The sequence below is a fragment of the Ranitomeya variabilis genome, chromosome 3 (assembly GCF_051348905.1).
Source record: "Ranitomeya variabilis isolate aRanVar5 chromosome 3, aRanVar5.hap1, whole genome shotgun sequence".
Lineage (NCBI taxonomy): Eukaryota > Metazoa > Chordata > Amphibia > Anura > Dendrobatidae > Ranitomeya > Ranitomeya variabilis.
The window spans coordinates 103,773,887-103,792,576 of record NC_135234.1 but is presented as its reverse complement, the minus strand read 5'-3'; the positions used below and the strand labels follow the sequence as shown (position 1 = coordinate 103,792,576).

The following is an 18,690-nucleotide window of genomic DNA, read 5'->3' as shown; positions in this document are numbered from 1 at the left end:
GCTGTATGTCATCTCCTCTTGTATTAGACCTTTTTCACACATTATTTGGTCAGTATTTTTACCTCAGTATTTGTAAGCTAAATTGGCAGCCTGATAAATCCCCAGCCAACAGTAAGCCCACCCCCTGGCAGTATATATTAGCTCACACATACACATAATAGACTGGTCATGTGACTGACAGCTGCCGTATTTCCTATATGGTACAGTTGTTGCTCTTGTAGTTTGTCTGCTTATTAATCAGATTTTTATTATTGAAGGATAATACCAGACTTGTGTGTGTGTTAGGTCGAGTTTCATGTGTCACGTTGTGTGTGTTGAGTTGCGTGTGGCGACATGCATGTAGCGACTTTTGTGTGTCAAGTTGCATGTGACAGGTTAATGTAGCAAGTTGTGTGCAGCAAGTTTTGCGCGTGGCGAGTTTTATGTGAGGCAACTTTTCCATGTGTTGCAACTTTTGAGCATGTGGCAATTTTTCCACGTGTGCAAGTTTTGCGTGTGGCGAGTTTTCCATGAGGTGAGTTTTGCATGTTGCGAGTTTTGAGCGGTGACTTTTGTGTTTCGACTTATATGTGGTGAGGTTGGTATATAGGTGGTATGTGTGTATATAGGTGGTATGTGTGTTCAAGCACGTGGTAGTGTGTGGCGCATTTTGTGTGTGTGTTCATATCCCCGTGTGTGGTGAGTATCCCATGTCGGGGCCCCACCTTAGCAACTGTACGGTATATACTCCTTGGTGCCATCGCTCTCATTCTTTAAGTCCCCCTTGCTCACATCTGCAACGGTGCAGATGCTAATTCCGGACACACACACACGGTGCAGATGCCAATCCCGGACACACACACACACACACACACACACACACACACACACACACACACACACACACACACACACACACACACACACACACACACACACACACACCTTTATATATTAGATTGTCAGAGTTGGTTCATTTTATACAGACTCCAACTCTGACTCAACCAAATTGGACACCAACTCCACAGCCCTTGCTATAAGGTGGGGGTCTACATGGTCACTAGGACCACTACATGGGTCTTGTAGATCACTGCTACATCAAAACATAGTGCAAGTAAATGAGGTCTCGCTGCATCCTGGTACTGTGACAAGCAGATTTAAAAATAAAAGCCAATTTTTGCCAGTAGTATGTCGCGGTGCCTTGCTTGTAGCAGAGCCACCTCCCTTACTTGCACTATTCTGAGATGCAGCGGCGGTATATAGCAACCTTTGACCTGTGTTGTGGTCAATATTGCCTTTCAGCCCCAGCTTAATGGACTGTAATGTCCAATAGTCTACATTTCTGTGCAAATTTTTTTTTTTTTTTTTTTTGTAGCAAATCCTCAGTGTGGACTTATCCAGTTACACATGGAATCATTGCACAATGTCAGGTGGTCAGTCCAGAGCCTTGTAAGAAGCGCTGGAGAGATGAAGGTTACCTTGAATTTCCTGTGAATTCTTTATTGATTAGAAGAAAGTATTACATATCATGGCGCAGTTCACACTCACAAGTGTCTTCTGTGAGTCTTACACATTGTCTTACTATCATGCCATGTACAGAAATACTTCAATAGCCAGTTACCAATCCAATGGTATGCAATTTACAGCGTTCTTTTTCTCATTATTTGTAGATTAATATTGATTATAAAAGTTAAAAGAAACTTTAACTTTCCATTTTGTGGTTTTGTTCCGGTGTTTTTTTTTTGTTTTTTTTTACTGTTATCCTCCATCCATTTGTGACCTTAAATTACTTTTCTGCCTGGTTATCACTGAAACCACAGGGCAGAAGCTCTCAGCTGTGGCATGGACAGACATGGCAGAGTATGGGCTGGAGAGAAAGTCCATTAGTCCATACTCTTATGTGATTGCCCTTATGCAGAAGGTGAGCTCTCTGAGCCACTGGTGGGGGTCTCAAGACCCAGATCCCCACTGATGCACAAAGCTTTTAAAGAGGCATCAACCTATCAAATAAGATAGAAATGTTTATTTGCCTTCCCGCTAAAATTGTTCTTTGACCCACGATTGGTCCATATATCACAGTCTGGGGCCAGACAGTCGTTGTCCGTGATAAAACGGCCTATTGCATAGCCACAAAGGTCAGTTCATTTGTACATTAAGGTCGTGTTCACACGTTCAGTATTTGACATCAGTATTTGTAAGCCATTATCAGGCGTGGGTGATAAATGCAGAAGTGGTGACGTGTTTATATTATACTTTTCCTCTGATTCTTCCACTCCTGGTTTTGGCTTACAAATACTGATGTAAAATACTGGCCAAATACTGATCGTGTGACCGTGGCCTTACAAGAGGAATGGCATAGATGCCTCCGCCTTCTCGTTTTATGGGGAGTGTAACAATACCCAAGATGTCAGCAGGGTGAGCAGGTCCTCTGAAATGGTTTCTGAAATATTCCACTAACGTTAGTTACCATCATCTTTCCTGTTAGTCGCAACTTCTAAAGGAAAAGGCTTGGAAGAAAACATTCTGTAAATTTACCGTTCTCTGAAAATAGATTTTGACATGATTTCCTTGGATGTTAGTCAGTGGAAATAAACTTTGCTGCCTGTGCACATTTTTCTGTTTATGTCTCACTTTTGTTTTCTTTCTTTTGCAGCCGAGTTGTGTTGCCCGTGTCTGTGGAGGAGGTAAGAAGAACGTCTCCTACTATTCATTACACTAAAATTCCCTTTTTCGTGATGTTCCATGGCTGACACATGATCAGAAAACTTGGAGACATAGGATGGCTCCACCAGCTGACCTTGTCTGAAACCTGCTCTGCCCTGGGGTGATCGCCAGGGTTTCTCCTGCGAATAAGGTGTATCACCTGTTTACAGGATAGGTAATTAGTGACTGATCAGTGGGGGAACCCCTCACTCATCTGGATAAAGGGGGGACCTATGTTCCTCCTGTGAATGGAGCAGTAGTGCACATGTGGAACCACCGCTATTAAAAAATAGTGAATGGTGCAGAGGTCACACATGCGCTCAACCGCTGCATTCTCACTTCCCGTACTCTGGATTGGTTGGGGTCCTAGCAGTCAGACCCCCATGATCATGTATTTACAGTGATAAATTTTATTTTTAAGATAACTATTTAAAGGGGTTGTCCGGCCTTGTGGTACAAGTCTGCAGTCACTGACATAGTCATCAAAGACATCCCATTAAGGCTTGGGTCACAAAGTGACATGTGTCGCAAAACAACAATTCTCTGCATTCATCCAACAAAAATATGTCTGCGACTTTAAAGTCTTTATTCTGCTGTAAATAGAAACTGTACAAGTAACTATCTGCTGAATGTAGATTTTCCGGAGTCTACCCTATGTGACTAAGCCCGTACCTGTCTGGCAGCAATCACACCCAGCACTTACATTTATTGCTCTGATGTTTCCTAAAACGAAGGGTGCTTCCCTGGAGGGAGCGGGTATTTGTCACTGTAGTCTTCCTTTAGGACAGTAGACTCCATAACAAAAGTCCAGTGAAGTGAAGCATGAAGCGTACAGTGTAATTGTAAATCATTGATTAGCTGCGGATTGCCATGGATGCTGTTTGTTAAAGCATCATATATGTCAGTTGTTTAAGCAGACAGTGAAGAAAGCCCTGATACCTGTAATCCACTGATCATCCATAACAAAGATTACTATGTCACTGTCTTATTGTACTGAGAGGACTTTACAAATACTGCGCTTACAGCTAAGACCCCAATCACAGCAGCTGCAGAGGTGTTATAAATTTAATTTAGTGCAGATGTGAATAGTCTTCCTTATTTACACTGCTCCCCTGAATATTCCACTTCTTTGTTTTTGAAAATCCACCGTACGGTTCCAGAGATAAGGGAGTTTATATTTAGTGCAAATTTTTGGTCGTCTTTATTAAGGGGGCGTGGCAATAGAGGATCCTCTGGGGCGTGTCTTTGGCTGCTTTGTATAATTACTCTGAGCCATGCTCCCTTGTAAAGACTGTAATAATTACCACTAAATATAAAGGCCTGTATCTCTGGAATTGTATTCATTGGGGCAGCGGAAGTAAAATAAGAACAAAAAAGTGACCTGGTGACCAGACCTCTTCAATTATGTATGAGTTGGGTGGCATGGTATTTATCTTACACTAGATGGTGGCCCGATTCTAACGCATCGGGTATTCTAGAATATGTATGCGTAGTGTATAGCACAGCCCACGCAGTACATTGCGCAGCCCACGCAGTACATTGCGCAGCCCACGCAGTACATTGCGCAGCCCACGCAGTACATTGCGCAGCCCACGCAGTACATTGCGCAGCCCACGCAGTACATTGCGCAGCCCACGCAGTACATTGCGCAGCCCACGCAGTACATTGCGCAGCCCACGCATATAGCAATGTGGGCATGATATCCCTGTTAAAAAAAAATTAAAATAAAAAATAGTTATATACTCACCTTCCGTTGCGCCTGTATCCAGGAAGCGGTTACCGACGCTTGGAATCCGCCGAGCCGCTGGCGCCGGCCGCCATCTTCCTTTCCCAGGATGTATTGCGAAATTACCCAGAAGACTTAGCGGTCTTGCGAGACCGCTAAGTCTTCTGGGTAATTTCACAATACATCGCCGGGAACGGAAGATGGCGGCCGGCGCCAGCGGCTTGGCGAATTGCGGAGGGTGAGTATAGCAGGTTTTTTGTTTTTTTATTTTTCACATTATATTTTTTTACTATTGACGCCGCATAGGCTGCATCAATAGTAAAAAAAATTGGGGACACACAGGGTTAATAAGCAGCGGTTACGGAGTGCGTTACCCGCGGCATAACACGGTCCGTTACTGCCGGCATTAACCCTGTGTGAGCGGTGACCGGACAGCGTATGCGGGCAGTGAGTGCGGGGAGTAAGGAGCGGCCATTTTCTTCTGGACTGTGCGCGTCGCTCATTGGTCGTGGGCGTTTTGCCGCGACCAATCAGCGACTTGGATTCCATGACAGACAGAGGCCGCGACGAATGAATATCCGTGACAGACAATAGGACAGACAGACGGAAGTGACCCTTAGACAATTATATAGTAGATAACCTGATATAGCGTGCTTTCTTCTTTTTCTCGCACTAGTACAGTCTCTTGGTGATTTATTCACCTCTTTTCAGGGTTTAATCGTCATTCACACCGTTAATGCGTCATAGGTGACTTCTGAAGCCACATAAACAGTCACAGACCACTGACAGCATTCAGAGTGGTACGAGCTGTAATGCGCACCCTCAGTGGTGGCCACATGTAGGGCAAACTGAACCAGTCAGCTGCACTATGGGTCATTTTTACTGTGATTTTGAGCTTTTATTTTTTTATGTGGGTAACCACAAATCTTGATAATGTTAGTGGCTGTGCAATATGGCCGAACTACAGGCAGTGTGAATCAGATGCCACCGGCTGCATTATTGCCAAATGTTTTACTGTGTGGTCTTTCAGAGAGAACGTACTTGTGACTAGGATGACTATGTATAGCATATGTGTGTATTGGAAGAAATCTGTCAGTCTAAGGGGAGGGGGGGATGTTAAATAAAAAAAAAAAAAAAAAGTTATGACTCTCTTCCTAGTTGCATCATCCTCAGCCGCCATGTTGAAGTATTTTTTTCTCACGTTTACAAGTAAAAGGTGCATTTGTGCGCTCTAGGTCTTGCTATATTTCACTGCGGATTCCCTTTAAAAGAGGAAGTTACACGTTAGAAAGTTACACATTTTTATTTATTTATTTTTTTTAAGCGCCATTCTGTTCTTCGGTTATTTGTCCTAGAAATTGACAACTGGGTGTTACCATTTGGGGGTGGGGTCTTACATGAACCCGCCCCCTTTGACAAGATAAATGTTATTTGGGCAGGTTCTGTAAAGCTTTCTATGAGTGCACACTGGTGGGAAGCTATGGATATTAGGAGGAGCGGACATCGTTGATCACGTTCCGCATTGCGTGCTGGAAAGTTTCACATTTTCTCATCGAAATCTAAAAAAGAATGAATAAAACTTGAAATGGTGGAGAAGGCAGAGGTACCAGCCAATGTTTTTAAATGTTTCTGATTGGCTTAAAGTAAAGGATTTGTAACTCTAATTATCCCCTGTGTTCTGTAATGGTCGCTCTGCTGGTTAATCATTAGTGTAGGTAATGTAAACCTTTTTCCAGAGTGTTACTTTTATTTATTTGATCCCAAGGGTAAGTTGAATTTCCGGTCGTGAGCCCCACCACAGTTCCCCTTTACCACTATCTTCGACACCCAGGTATTTTTAGTTTCTGTTCTCTAAAGAGCATTCCTGTTTGTTTAGTACACTTTTTGTTCCTGGCTCCCTGATTGTTCCTCGGGCCAGCCTTGTAACGAAATGCTTCTGAATCCTCCATAATTAGCCTTCGCAGTATCTGCATATACCCGGTGACTAACACAAAGCTGCAAAGTCCAAAAGTACAAAATGGTTATTCACCGTGAGTGTTATTTAACACTGTAAGTCCTTCCCTCCGCCATGCTGCTGAAGCTGATTAATATTGTCCTAAGCTGCCAAATGACCTCTTTTAAAAGATTCTTTTCTCCTGTGGATTTTCTTTTTTTTTTTTCCCCGTTGAAATCTCTATAAAAATACAGGAAATAGTCTGGTGAAAGTGGACAAATTTTTTTTTTTTCCAGAATAGTTTGTGTTCTTATTTAATGCCAGTGTTCTCCATAATTACATTGTGTAACAACCTCCTTTGGTAATGTGACTTTATCAAACTGGGGGAAACAAGTAGTTCTTGGTCTTGTGGCATGTACCGAATTTGTCTGCTCCCTCCCCTAATAATGCACAGCCCATCAAGACATCTACTGTAACCCTTCAATTGTGTGTTTCCACAGCAGATCTGAGCCTTACTTTGGGACTTATATGGCGGATGAGCTACATGTCTGCTAGTTAGTAGAAGGCCGGCGTCACACTGGCGAGTTTTATGGACGTATGAGCGCAGAAAATACACCCGTAAAATACGCATAACACACGGCCCAATGATTCTCTATGGCCCAGCTCCTATCAGCCGTATTTTACGGATCCGTATTATACGGTCTTCTACGGCCAGACAAAATCGCAGCATGCTGCGTTTGTCACCGTAATGCGCAAAAAAAAATCGCCAATGAAAGTCTATGGGGGCGAGAAAAATACGGATTACACACGGACCAGCAGTGTGACTTGCGAGAAATACGCACCGGTATCCCGCGCTGAATTAAATACAAATACAGAAAAAATAAAAAAATAAATAAATATATATATATATATATGTTTTAACGAACATTTGAGCACATAAATCCATTAGATGTCGGTTTTGCAAGCCTGCGAGAAAATATCGCAGTACGGATGCCATACGGATTACATACGGAGGATGCCATGCGCAAAATATGCTGCCACACCCTGCCTACGGATGACATAAGGATCACTATTTTGGGGACTTTTCTGCGTATTACGGCCGTAAAAAACGGACCGTATTTACATATGCTGAGTGTGACGCTGGCCTAATTCAGTCACTGGGGCTAGCCTCATGATCTCTGACCTAAGTAGGTGACATGTTACTAATCCATTTTTTCCCCCCAACGTCCAGCTGGAAATCTGTATTAAAATTCACAGTTGCAGGTGAACAGGGCCCATTCAAATGCATGAGATGCTGATTATTGTGCAAATTTCCCTTGGGTTTGGGGGGCAGAATTTGTGCTCAATTACTTTTGAAATCCAACATGTGTGAACTGGGGCTTTCGACAAAATTGATACACTGGGAGCGATTTATCAAACTAAATGATGCAATTTGCATCAAACTGTACTTGCTCCATATTTGTGTGTTTTTAGCTGCTTTGTGCGTCGTCTTTGAGTAGAAGCTGAGACTTTGTTGGAACGAGCATGGCTTTGTAGAAAGGGGTGTGCCCTAATGTAATTTTGGTGCAAATTTGTGGCACAAAGTAAGAGTCACTTAATAGATGTACACTTATGGGCTGATTCATCAAAGATTTTAAACTAGTATTCTGTTTAAAAAAAAAAAAAAAAAAAAATCTTCGAAAAGTGATAATTTTAGAAAATTACGCAATTTGTGGAGTTCACGCCATTTTTGCCCAGCTACGACAAAGTGGAGATAGTTGGGACATTGGAAACGATACTCGTCAAATTCAAGACGAGTGGCGAAGTTCGCCATGCCACAATTCTAGATTATGATTTGTGGTGAGGTGTGCGTAGCTCGCCTGACACTCCCAATTCATGAAGAGGGGTCTGCTCGAATTATCGGGCACCCTTTGCGAGGATTGTTAGAGCCGTGCATGGATCTCCTGGTGCACAGTCTTTGTGCTAATGTTAATTCCTGAGGTTTGGGGCTCTGCAGTTATGGGGTCAGCAGTGAGTTGGTGACTTTTATGCACTATGTGCCTCAGCACTCAGTGACCCCGCTCTGTAACTTTAGGTGGTCTCCACTTCGTGGGCTGAGTTGCTGTGGTTCCTAAATGCTTCCACTTTACAATAGTACTCCTCAAAAGTTGATTGTGTCATATTTAGGAGGGCAGGAACTTCAGGAATTACTTTGTTACAGTGGTGACATCCTATTACAGTACCAAAGTCAAATTCAGTGAGAAAATGACCCATTCTTTCACAAATGCTAGTAAAGGCAGATTACATGGCAAGGGGCTGGACTTTATGCGCACATGGCACGGGGCTGGATTTTATGCGCACATGGCACAGGGCTGGATTTTATGCGCACATGGCACGGGGCTGGATTTTATGCGCACATGGCACGGGGCTGGATTTTATGCGCACATGGCACGGGGCTGGATTTTATGCGCACATGGCACGGGGCTGGATTTTATGCGCACATGGCACGGGGCTGGATTTTATGCGCACATGGCACGGGGCTGGATTTTATGCGCACATGGCACGGGGCTGGATTTTATGCGCACATGGCACGGGGCTGGATTTTATGCGCACATGGCACGGGGCTGGATTTTATGCGCACATGGCACGGGGCTGGATTTTATGCGCACATGGCACGGGGCTGGATTTTATGCGCACATGGCACGGGGCTGGATTTTATGCGCACATGGCACGGGGCTGGATTTTATGCGCACATGGCAAGGGGCTGGATTTTATGCGCACATGGCAAGGGGCTGGATTTTATGCGCACATGGCAAGGGGCTGGATTTTATGCGCACATGGCAAGGGGCTGGATTTTATGCGCACATGGCAAGGGGCTGGATTTTATGCGCACATGGCAAGGGGCTGGATTTTATGCGCACATGGCATGGGGCTGGATTTTATGCGCACATGGCATGGGGCTGGATTGTATGCACACATGGCATGGGGCTGGATTGTATGCACACATGGCATGGGGCTGGATTGTATGCACACATGGCAAGGGGCTGGATTGTATGCACACATGGCATGGGGCTGGATTGTATGCACACATGGCATGGGGCTGGATTGTATGCACACATGGCATGGGGCTGGATTGTATGCACACATGGCATGGGGCTGGATTGTATGCACACATGGCATGGGGCTGGATTTCATGCACACATGGCAAGGAGAATGAATGGAAAAAGCTGAAATCGATCATTTTGAGGTGTGTCCCAATACGTCTGTAGATATAACAAATGGTGACTATGGGAACTAACCTCTTAGTACATGTACTATGAGTATACCACAAAGTAAAAGAGAGTCTAAATATGAAGAAAGACTCGCTGAGCTAATAGAGAAGACAGCCCAGTTTATACATTAACCAGCCCCTAATGACTAAGGCATCTGGAATGATGAATCACCACAGAGAGCAAGAAACTTGTTCAGTGTTCAGAATAGACTTATTCATTGAGAATCGATAGTCCTTATTCAACAAAGGAAATAAGTATTTCTATTAATGAATAATTAATACCCTGTTTGTATTACACTTTTGTTTTCTGCATTTTAAGAAAACACTGTGAAAAACAATCACTGAAAAACATCAAAATGTGTGTGTAATTGGCCTAAAAGTGTGGTTGGTTGAGAAGTATCTGACCCCCGACTGTCACAAGAACGGCTGGGGGTCCTCCTGAGTCCTACTTTTTAGTGGAGCGAGAGTCGAACATGTCCACATTTGATGGCACTGCCAGGGATAGCAGAGTTCTGTATTTCATCCATCTCTGCCATCCCCCAAAGTTTGGTTACATTTCTAAAGGTAAAAAATGGCAATTTTGGATGAACCTTGTTAGAGAGGAGTGTTGATAATTAGTCCATTCTAAAGTATGTGTGCCGCTGTGCTTGGGCAATGCATATACACAAAGGGGGTCCTCAGGAAGACAGCAGTCATGGCAATCTGCCGATAAGCACTGGTCTAGATCCTCCTGAGAAGTATAATATATAGTATATATTATATGTAGAGGTATTCCCATCTCCAAGATCCTATCCCAATGTGTAATAATAATATTCGCAAATCCCTCCAATTAGAAATGCAGTATAGTTCTATAGTTGGTAAAATGTAAATTGTTTTATTTTATAAACTTCTGACAACACCTTGTTGTCTAATGGTAAGATGGAAACCTGGAGAGGCGTACAAGCCACAGTGTCTCGCACCCACTGTGAAATTTGGTGGAGGATCGGTGATGATCTGGGGATGCTTCAGCAAGGCTGGAATTGGGCAGGTTAATCTTTGCGAAGGACGTATGAATCAAGCCGCATACAAGGTTATCCTGGAAAAAGTTGATTCCTTCTGCTCAGGCAATGTTCCCCAACTCTTAAGACTGGTTTTTCCAGCAGCACAATGCGCCATGCCACACAGCTAGGTCAATCAATGTGTGGATGAAGGGCCACCACATCAAATCCCTGTCATGGCCAGCCCAATCTCCAGACCTGAACCCCATTGAAAACCTCTGGGATGTAATCAAGAGGAAGATGGATAGTCATAAGCCATCAAACAAATAAGAACTTATTACATTTTTGTACCAGGAGTGGCATAAGGTCACCCAAAAGCAGTGTGAAAGACTAGTGGAAAGCATGCCAAGACGCATGAACACTGTGATTACAAATCATGGTTATTCCACAAAATATTGATCTCTGAACTCTTCCCGAGTTAAAACATTAGTATTGTTGTTTCTAAATGATTATGAACTTTGCATTTTTTTGTTATTTTGACCATTTCTCATTTTCAGAAAACAAATATAAAATGTATTGCTTGGAACTTCGGATACATGTTGTCAGTAGTTCATAGAATAAAAGAACAATTTACATTTTATAAAGAGAAAAATCAGACAAACTGAACATTTTGCAGTGGTCTCCTAATTTTGACCAGAGCTGTGGATCGGAGTATCTTGTCTTGTAAGTTACAGTATTTGCTGGACTGCTCCGACCTGTTTGGTTTCACAATAGAGAGAGACATATATCCTAACTTAGGTCTTGCATACACATTTCCTAAGGGAGTGATGGCACGTATGTCCCATATGTTATGCATGTCTGGTTTTATACTGGGCTCAGAATCCCAATCCGCATATGTCACTCTGAAAAGTATTCTTCTGGTGCCACATCTCCCATTCACCCATAAACCCTCGCACTGCCCTAAGTAAGCAACTGTCCTAATGATGTCACAGGTGGTGCCCATCTGAAAGATGCCTCATACAGGGAGTCCGAGAACTATGGGTGCAAGAGGGAACTCGTCACTGAACGCCACCACACCACGTGACTCCTTGTCTGACATCTCCATCCGATCACTGGCTACATCAAAACAAAAGATCCATGTGCACGGCTGTGTCCCAGAAATTCTCCTATTAAAGTGAGCATTCCCATCTCCAGGGGTTTGTCTTTTCAGATGAGTCTTTGGCTGTGTGCACACGTTCCGGATTTTTCGGAGTTCTTTTCACGTATCTTCACTATAAAAACGCAAAAAATCCGCATCCATTAAGCATCCTATTAATAGAATGCAGTCCGCAATTTTTGTGCACATGTTGCGTTTTTTTCTGCGTAAAAAAACGCAGCATGTTAATTAATTTTGCGGATTTTTCGCGGATTTCCCTCTATTTAATGCATTGGGAAGCTTCGGAAAAAAACGCAAAAAATTCTCACAAAAAACGTGAAAAAAACGCATGTGGATTTCCTGCAGAAAAAGTCTGGTTCTGTTCAGGAAATTTCTGCAAAGAATCCTGACGTGTGCACATAGCCTTTAACAATTCTCTCCAGACAACAATGTATATGGAGAAATCCGTGTAAGAAGCAAAAGATGGCCAGTTGAAGCATGTGTAATGTGATCCGGCCGCCGCCTCTGGCCTCCAGCTCCTTCCTCTGCAAATGTAATTGTTCATTCTGATTTTAATGAAGATGGCATATGGAAATATTTTTTTATAAGACTCGGTGTGTGCCATCTCAGCTTTTTATACAAGTTTCTCAATCACTGCATAAGGCCACGTTCACACTTTCAGTAGTTGGTCAGTATTTTACATCTGAATTTATCACCCACTCCTGGTTTAGGCTTGCAGATACTGAAGTGGTGACGTGTTTCTATTATACTTCTTCTTTTATTGTTTCATTCTTTATTTTGGCTTACAATTACAAATACTGACGTAAACTACTGACCAAATACTGAATGTGTGAACGTTGCCTTATTATGAGCATAAATTCTGCAAAGTCACCATCTAACCTCATACACCACAGTTGTAACATCACGAACCTGTTGGTTTAAAAGTCTGAAAGTAGTCGCTCTGTGGCTGGGGGCTGGTCGCTCTGTGGCTGGGGGCTGGTCGCTCTGTGGCTGGGGGCTGGTCGCTCTGTGGCTGGGGGCTGGTCGCTCTGTGGCTGGGGGCTGGTCGCTCTGTGGCTGGGGGCTGGTCGCTCTGTGGCTGGGGGCTGGTCGCTCTGGGCTGGTCGCTCTGTGGCTGGGGGCTGGTCGCTCTGTGGCTCTGGGCTGGTCGCTCTGTGGCTGGGGGCTGGTCGCTCTGTGGCTGGGGGCTGGTCGCTCTGTGGCTGGGGGCTGGTCGCTCTGTGGCTGGGGGCTGGTCGCTCTGGGCTGGTCGCTCTGGGCTGGTCGCTCTGTGGCTGGGGGCTAGTCGCTCTGTGGCTGGGGGCTGGTCGCTCTGTGGCTGGGGGCTGGTCACTGTGGCTGGGGGCTGGTCGCTCTGTGGCTGGGGGCTGGTCGCTCTGTGGCTGGGGGCTGGTCGCTCTGTGGCTGGGGGCTGGTCGCTCTGTGGCTGGGGGCTGGTCGCTCTGTGGCTGGGGGCTGGTCGCTCTGTGGCTGGGGGCTGGTCGCTCTGGGCTGGTCGCTCTGTGGCTGGTCGCTCTGTGGCTCTGGGCTGGTCGCTCTGTGGCTGGGGGCTGGTCGCTCTGTGGCTGGGGGCTGGTCGCTCTGTGGCTGGGGGCTGGTCGCTCTGTGGCTGGGGGCTGGTCGCTCTGGGCTGGTCGCTCTGGGCTGGTCGCTCTGTGGCTGGGGGCTAGTCGCTCTGTGGCTGGGGGCTGGTCGCTCTGTGGCTGGGGGCTGGTCACTGTGGCTGGGGGCTGGTCGCTCTGTGGCTGGGGGCTGGTCGCTCTGTGGCTGGGGGCTGGTCGCTCTGTGGCTGGGGGCTGGTCGCTCTGTGGCTGGGGGCTGGTCGCTCTGTGGCTGGGGGCTGGTCGCTCTGTGGCTGGGGGCTGGTCGCTCTGGGCTGGTCGCTCTGTGGCTGGGGGCTGGTCGCTCTGTGGCTCTGGGCTGGTCGCTCTGTGGCTGGGGGCTGGTCGCTCTGTGGCTGGGGGCTGGTCGCTCTGTGGCTGGGGGCTGGTCGCTCTGTGGCTGGGGGCTGGTCGCTCTGTGGCTGGGGGCTGGTCGCTCTGTGGCTGGGGGCTGGTCGCTCTGGGCTGGTCGCTCTGTGGCTGGGGGCTGGTCGCTCTGTGGCTCTGGGCTGGTCGCTCTGTGGCTGGGGGCTGGTCGCTCTGTGGCTGGGGGCTGGTCACTCTGTGGCTGGGGGCTGGTCGCTCTGTGGCTGGGGGCTGGTCGCTCTGTGGCTGGGGGCTGGTCGCTCTGTGGCTGGGGGCTGGTCGCTCTGTGGCTCTGGGCTGGTCGCTCTGTGGCTCTGGGCTGGTCGCTCTGTGGCTCTGGGCTGGTCGCTCTGTGGCTCTGGGCTGGTCGCTCTGTGGCTCTGGGCTGGTCGCTCTGTGGCTCTGGGCTGGTCGCTCTGTGGCTCTGGGCTGGTCGCTCTGTGGCTCTGGGCTGGTCGCTCTGTGGCTCTGGGCTGGTCGCTCTGTGGCTCTGGGCTGGTCGCTCTGTGGCTCTGGGCTGGTCGCTCTGCGGCTGGGGGCTGGTCGCTCTGCGGCTGGGGGCTGGTCGCTCTGCGGCTGGGGGCTGGTCGCTCTGCGGCTGGGGGCTGGTCGCTCTGCGGCTGGGGGCTGGTCGCTCTGCGGCTGGGGGCTGGTCGCTCTGCGGCTGGGGGCTGGTCGCTCTGCGGCTGGGGGCTGGTCGCTCTGCGGCTGGGGGCTGGTCGCTCTGCGGCTGGGGGCTGGTCGCTCTGCATCTTGATCTTTCAGTCACACTTTGAGCTGCTTAAATATTGTCCTTTTTTTATGCTTTTGCCATCCATTCGTACGAGGAAGCCTGCATAGTGTATGACTAATCTGCCAGAATATCTCCGCTCATATAATAAGTAAGAAGACGTAACCTAATATCTAGTAACCAAGTTGTATGACTCTGTACAGTTCTTCATAGCGTTTTCTGCTCTGTCACCAACGTTTATTGTGATTACATACTAACCTGGTACATAAACGGCATAGATTTACTGTCATTAATTTATGAGCTCACGTAATCGCCTGCTCCACAGATCACTCCGTTTGGGACCTCGCCATTGTGTCAGACTAACCAGCTCTATGATTTATAGGTTCACCGTGCTCCGTCCACTGATCACCTAATTAACCACTGTACTTACTCACTATCCATGAAAGGGGACCTGTCACCAGATCTGAAGTGACCAGTTTGTGCTCTAATTTTATTCTCGCTGCTCCCCTGACTTAGTTTTTCTTTAAGTCCACAATGTGGTTTTGGAGATATTGGCTCCGCAATGTTGCACAGAGCGCCTGTACTTGGTTTGATCAGTCATTCTGTGCTGACACACAGTCCCTTTAATGCTCTTTAGATACACTGACTGACAATACAGCGATCAAGGAGACTGTACCATCTGTATTTTTTTTTTAAATAATTCCAATTAGATAGTGAAACTTTTTTTTTTGTTTATTCTATATGACTTACGATAACTACATGGGAAACAATGATCTGGAGCTCTTCATTGACTTCTATAGGATAGTTTTCTAGGTATGCTTTGTGATTGTGCAGGGAGAAAGTGAGCGGTGTCCATCATCTATGGTATATGATGTGATCCTGTGTAATCTGTGCATAGGTGCTACTGTCTCATGTAATCCTGCCTATGGTGACAATGAGATGACTACTAAAAAAGGGTTCCTGTTCTCTGGAGAGGTGTCAGTCTAATATAAGGTTCATTGGACTGAGTGAAAACTGAGAAAGACAAGTCAATACAGTTTATGCTGAAATTTACTTTAGATGGGTCAGCCACTATATAAGTTCCTTTTATGTGAAGTCTGTAATCACATGATCTCTGGCTGAGAAGCCTCTGACTTCAGTCATGTCACATCAGTTTCTCAGAGTTCCTCCCTCTGGAATCTGAGGTGACATCACAGTCATGTGACTTTCATCCTGTGCGGGTGGGCGGGGCTCTATTCAGCAGAGCTCACTCAGTACTTCTGTGCATGCGGCTGCAGACACAGCTCACCCAGCTCCCTGCTCACTTCTAGAGCTGTCACTTGTATCTGTATGTATGCAGCTGTATGTGTGTGTATAATGCTCTCAGTGTGAAAAACAAGATCATTTTGCAGTTATGATACCTTTTAATGGCTAACAAAAATAAAATAAATGACGTTCCAGAGCAAGCTTTCGGGACTTCTTAGGTCCCTTCCTCAGGCTTGGGACAACAAAGTTTCTGAAGAAACACAAATATATGCACAAACCAACAGCAAAAATAGAAGAGGTGCATGGTATAATAAATGAACCTTTGAATAAACAAATAAAGTGAGCTTTGTTTAATCAAAGGTTCATTTATCATACCATGCCCCTCCATTGTTGCGGTCTGTTTGTGCATATATTTGTGTTTCTTCAGAAACTTTGTTATACCATGCCTGAGGAAGGGACCTAAGAAGTCCCGAAGGCTTGCTTTGTAACTTCATTTGTTTTATTATTGTTCGCCATTAAAAGGTATCATAACTGCAAGATTATCTTGTTTTTCATACATTATTTTTTCAATTGGCTAACACGGTACCAACCCCCTTTTTTCATCTTTTAACTGTGTGTGTATAGATATAGATTATACATACATACATGCGTACATACAGTACATACATGCGTACATACATAGCTCAAAAATTATAGGGAACACTAGAATACCGCATCCTAGATATCACTGAATGAAATGTTCCAGAGCAAGGCGTAGTCCAGTACACCAGGAGCCATAGGAGGCCAACAACCCAGCAGCAGGACTGCTACCTTCTCCTTTTGTGCAAGGAGGAACAGTGCCAGAGCCCTGCAAAATGACCTCCAACAGGCCACTAACATCCATGTGTCTGCTCAAACTGTCAGAAATAGACTCCATGAGTGTGATATGAGGGCCCGACATCTACAAGTGGGTGTTGAGCTTAGAGCCCAATATCATGCAGGGCGATTGGCATTGCCAGAAAACGCCAAGATTGGCAGATTTGACATTGGTGCCCGCTGCTCTTCACTGATAAGAGCAGGTTCACACTGAGCACATGTAACAGAGTCTGGAGACGCCATGGAGAATGTTCTGCTGCCTGCAACATCCTCCAGCAAGACCGGTTTGGCAGTGGGTCAGTGATGGTGTGGGGCCACACAGCCCTCCATGTGCTCGCCAGAGGTACTCTGACTGCCATTAAGTACCAGGATGAGATCCTCAGACCCATTGTGGGACCATATGCTGCTGCGGTTGGCCCTGGGTTACTTTTGATGCATGACAATGCTAGGCTTCATGTGGCTGAAGGGTCAGCAGTTCCTGCATGATGAAGGGATTGATTCTGTGGACTGGCCCGCCTGTTCCCCAGACCTGAATCCAATCGAGCATGTCTGTGACATCATGTCTCGTTCCATCCACCAACGCAACGTTGCACCACATACTGTCCAGGAGTTGGCGGATGCCTCAGGAGACCATCCGCCGCCTCATCAGGAGCATGCCCAGGCGTTGTAGGGCGATCATACAGGCACGTGGAGGCTACACACACTACTGAGCATTATATCCTGGTCTTGAGCATTTCCACTGAAGTTGGATCAGTCTGTAATTTTATTTTCCACATTGATTTGGAGTTTCATTCCAAATCTATACCTCCATGGAATATTAATTTTGGTTTACATTGATCATTTTTTGTTTTATTGTTCTCAACACATTCCACTATGTAAAGAATAAACATCTGCAACTGGAATATTTCATTCAGTGATATCTAGGATGCCGCATTTTAGTGTTCCCTTTATTTTTTATTTTTTTAGCTGTGTATATATCTGTACTTCCTCTATTATATGCATTCAAACATATCACTGTTCTCATCCATTCTACTACAGTAGAACATGAATAGTCAGTGAGGGGGGAGTAGGGTGTAATCTTTATTGCCAGTGCTGGTGTTTGGGTGCTTTGTGTTACATCTGTTCACTAATCACTATATCAGTGTCTTGCCTGCTGCAGTTCCCCTGCCCAGTAGATCCTGCTGGGCCTGTGTGTGATGCTGGCGGAATAGTGTGAGGGTTATGGGGCATTTGGGGTTCATCAGGGGTACTATTCCTAAGCACTTTATGGCAAAACCAGTAGCTGAGTTAGGGTAGTGGACATTCACTTTAAGGTGGCCATAAACCATATACAGAAGTTGGCTGTACATTTGTTTTGGCAGATTGCTATTTCTTCAAATCGCCACATAGACTTATACAATCAGTTTAGCTGAGTGTGTTCTTGATAGGAAGCTGGTATTTATCCATCCTGGGGCATAGAGGATCAGTCACGTTAAAATCCAGGATGCCCCACCCTTCTTTCCCCAAAATGTGCGTTGAAACGTTGGGACCCCACTATACAGGTTGATAATCAACTGGTCCCTCTGAAATCAACAGTATATAGCCAGTGATCATCTGATGTATATAGCCACCTCTACTCTTAACTTCACTGTCCAATTACAGAGTTCCCGGCTGAGTAGACTGTATACATTCACAATTTATCAAATGTTCACGAAGCATAGAAATCAATAAGTCAGCAGTCTGCAGACACTTCTAGTCTGCAGGATTTCATCTGTTCCTTGTCTGATAATTTTCTTCACTCCTCCTTTCCAGATGGCTAATGAGGAACAGGACTTCATAAGGGCAGGATTTTGCAAGTCTGGTTTCCTGCAGCACCAACATACTAAACAGTCAGATTTCTTTCCTGCTTAGTTCAAGCAGACCATGAAGGCACAAGTGTGACTCTGGTAGTAATGAACACAACTGTCATGTGGAGGGGTGATCGGAAGTGTTCTCCAATATGTCCAACTGAGGCTGTGACTTTTGATAGGGGCAGCTCTAGAGTAGAGACTGCTGCACTAAGTGAAATCACAGCCATCATCTGCCAGGAAAGATGCAGGCAAAGTTTCTGAGCTTGCATTATAGGCAGGGAGGCGGTATATGACGTAACTGTACATCATATGTCCGTAAGGGATTAAACAGGACTTGTCA

The 18,690-nt window shown here is 45.8% G+C and overlaps 1 protein-coding gene across 1 annotated transcript in view; it reads left to right on the top strand.

Moving 5' to 3' along the window:
* PITPNA (phosphatidylinositol transfer protein alpha) overlaps positions 1-18,690 on the top strand; it is a 71,904-nt gene that overhangs the window by 5,516 nt on the left and 47,698 nt on the right. The window contains exon 2 of the mRNA XM_077294458.1: positions 2,633-2,663. Coding sequence (XP_077150573.1) covers positions 2,633-2,663 — 31 coding nt within the window. The remainder of the gene's footprint in view (positions 1-2,632; positions 2,664-18,690) is intronic.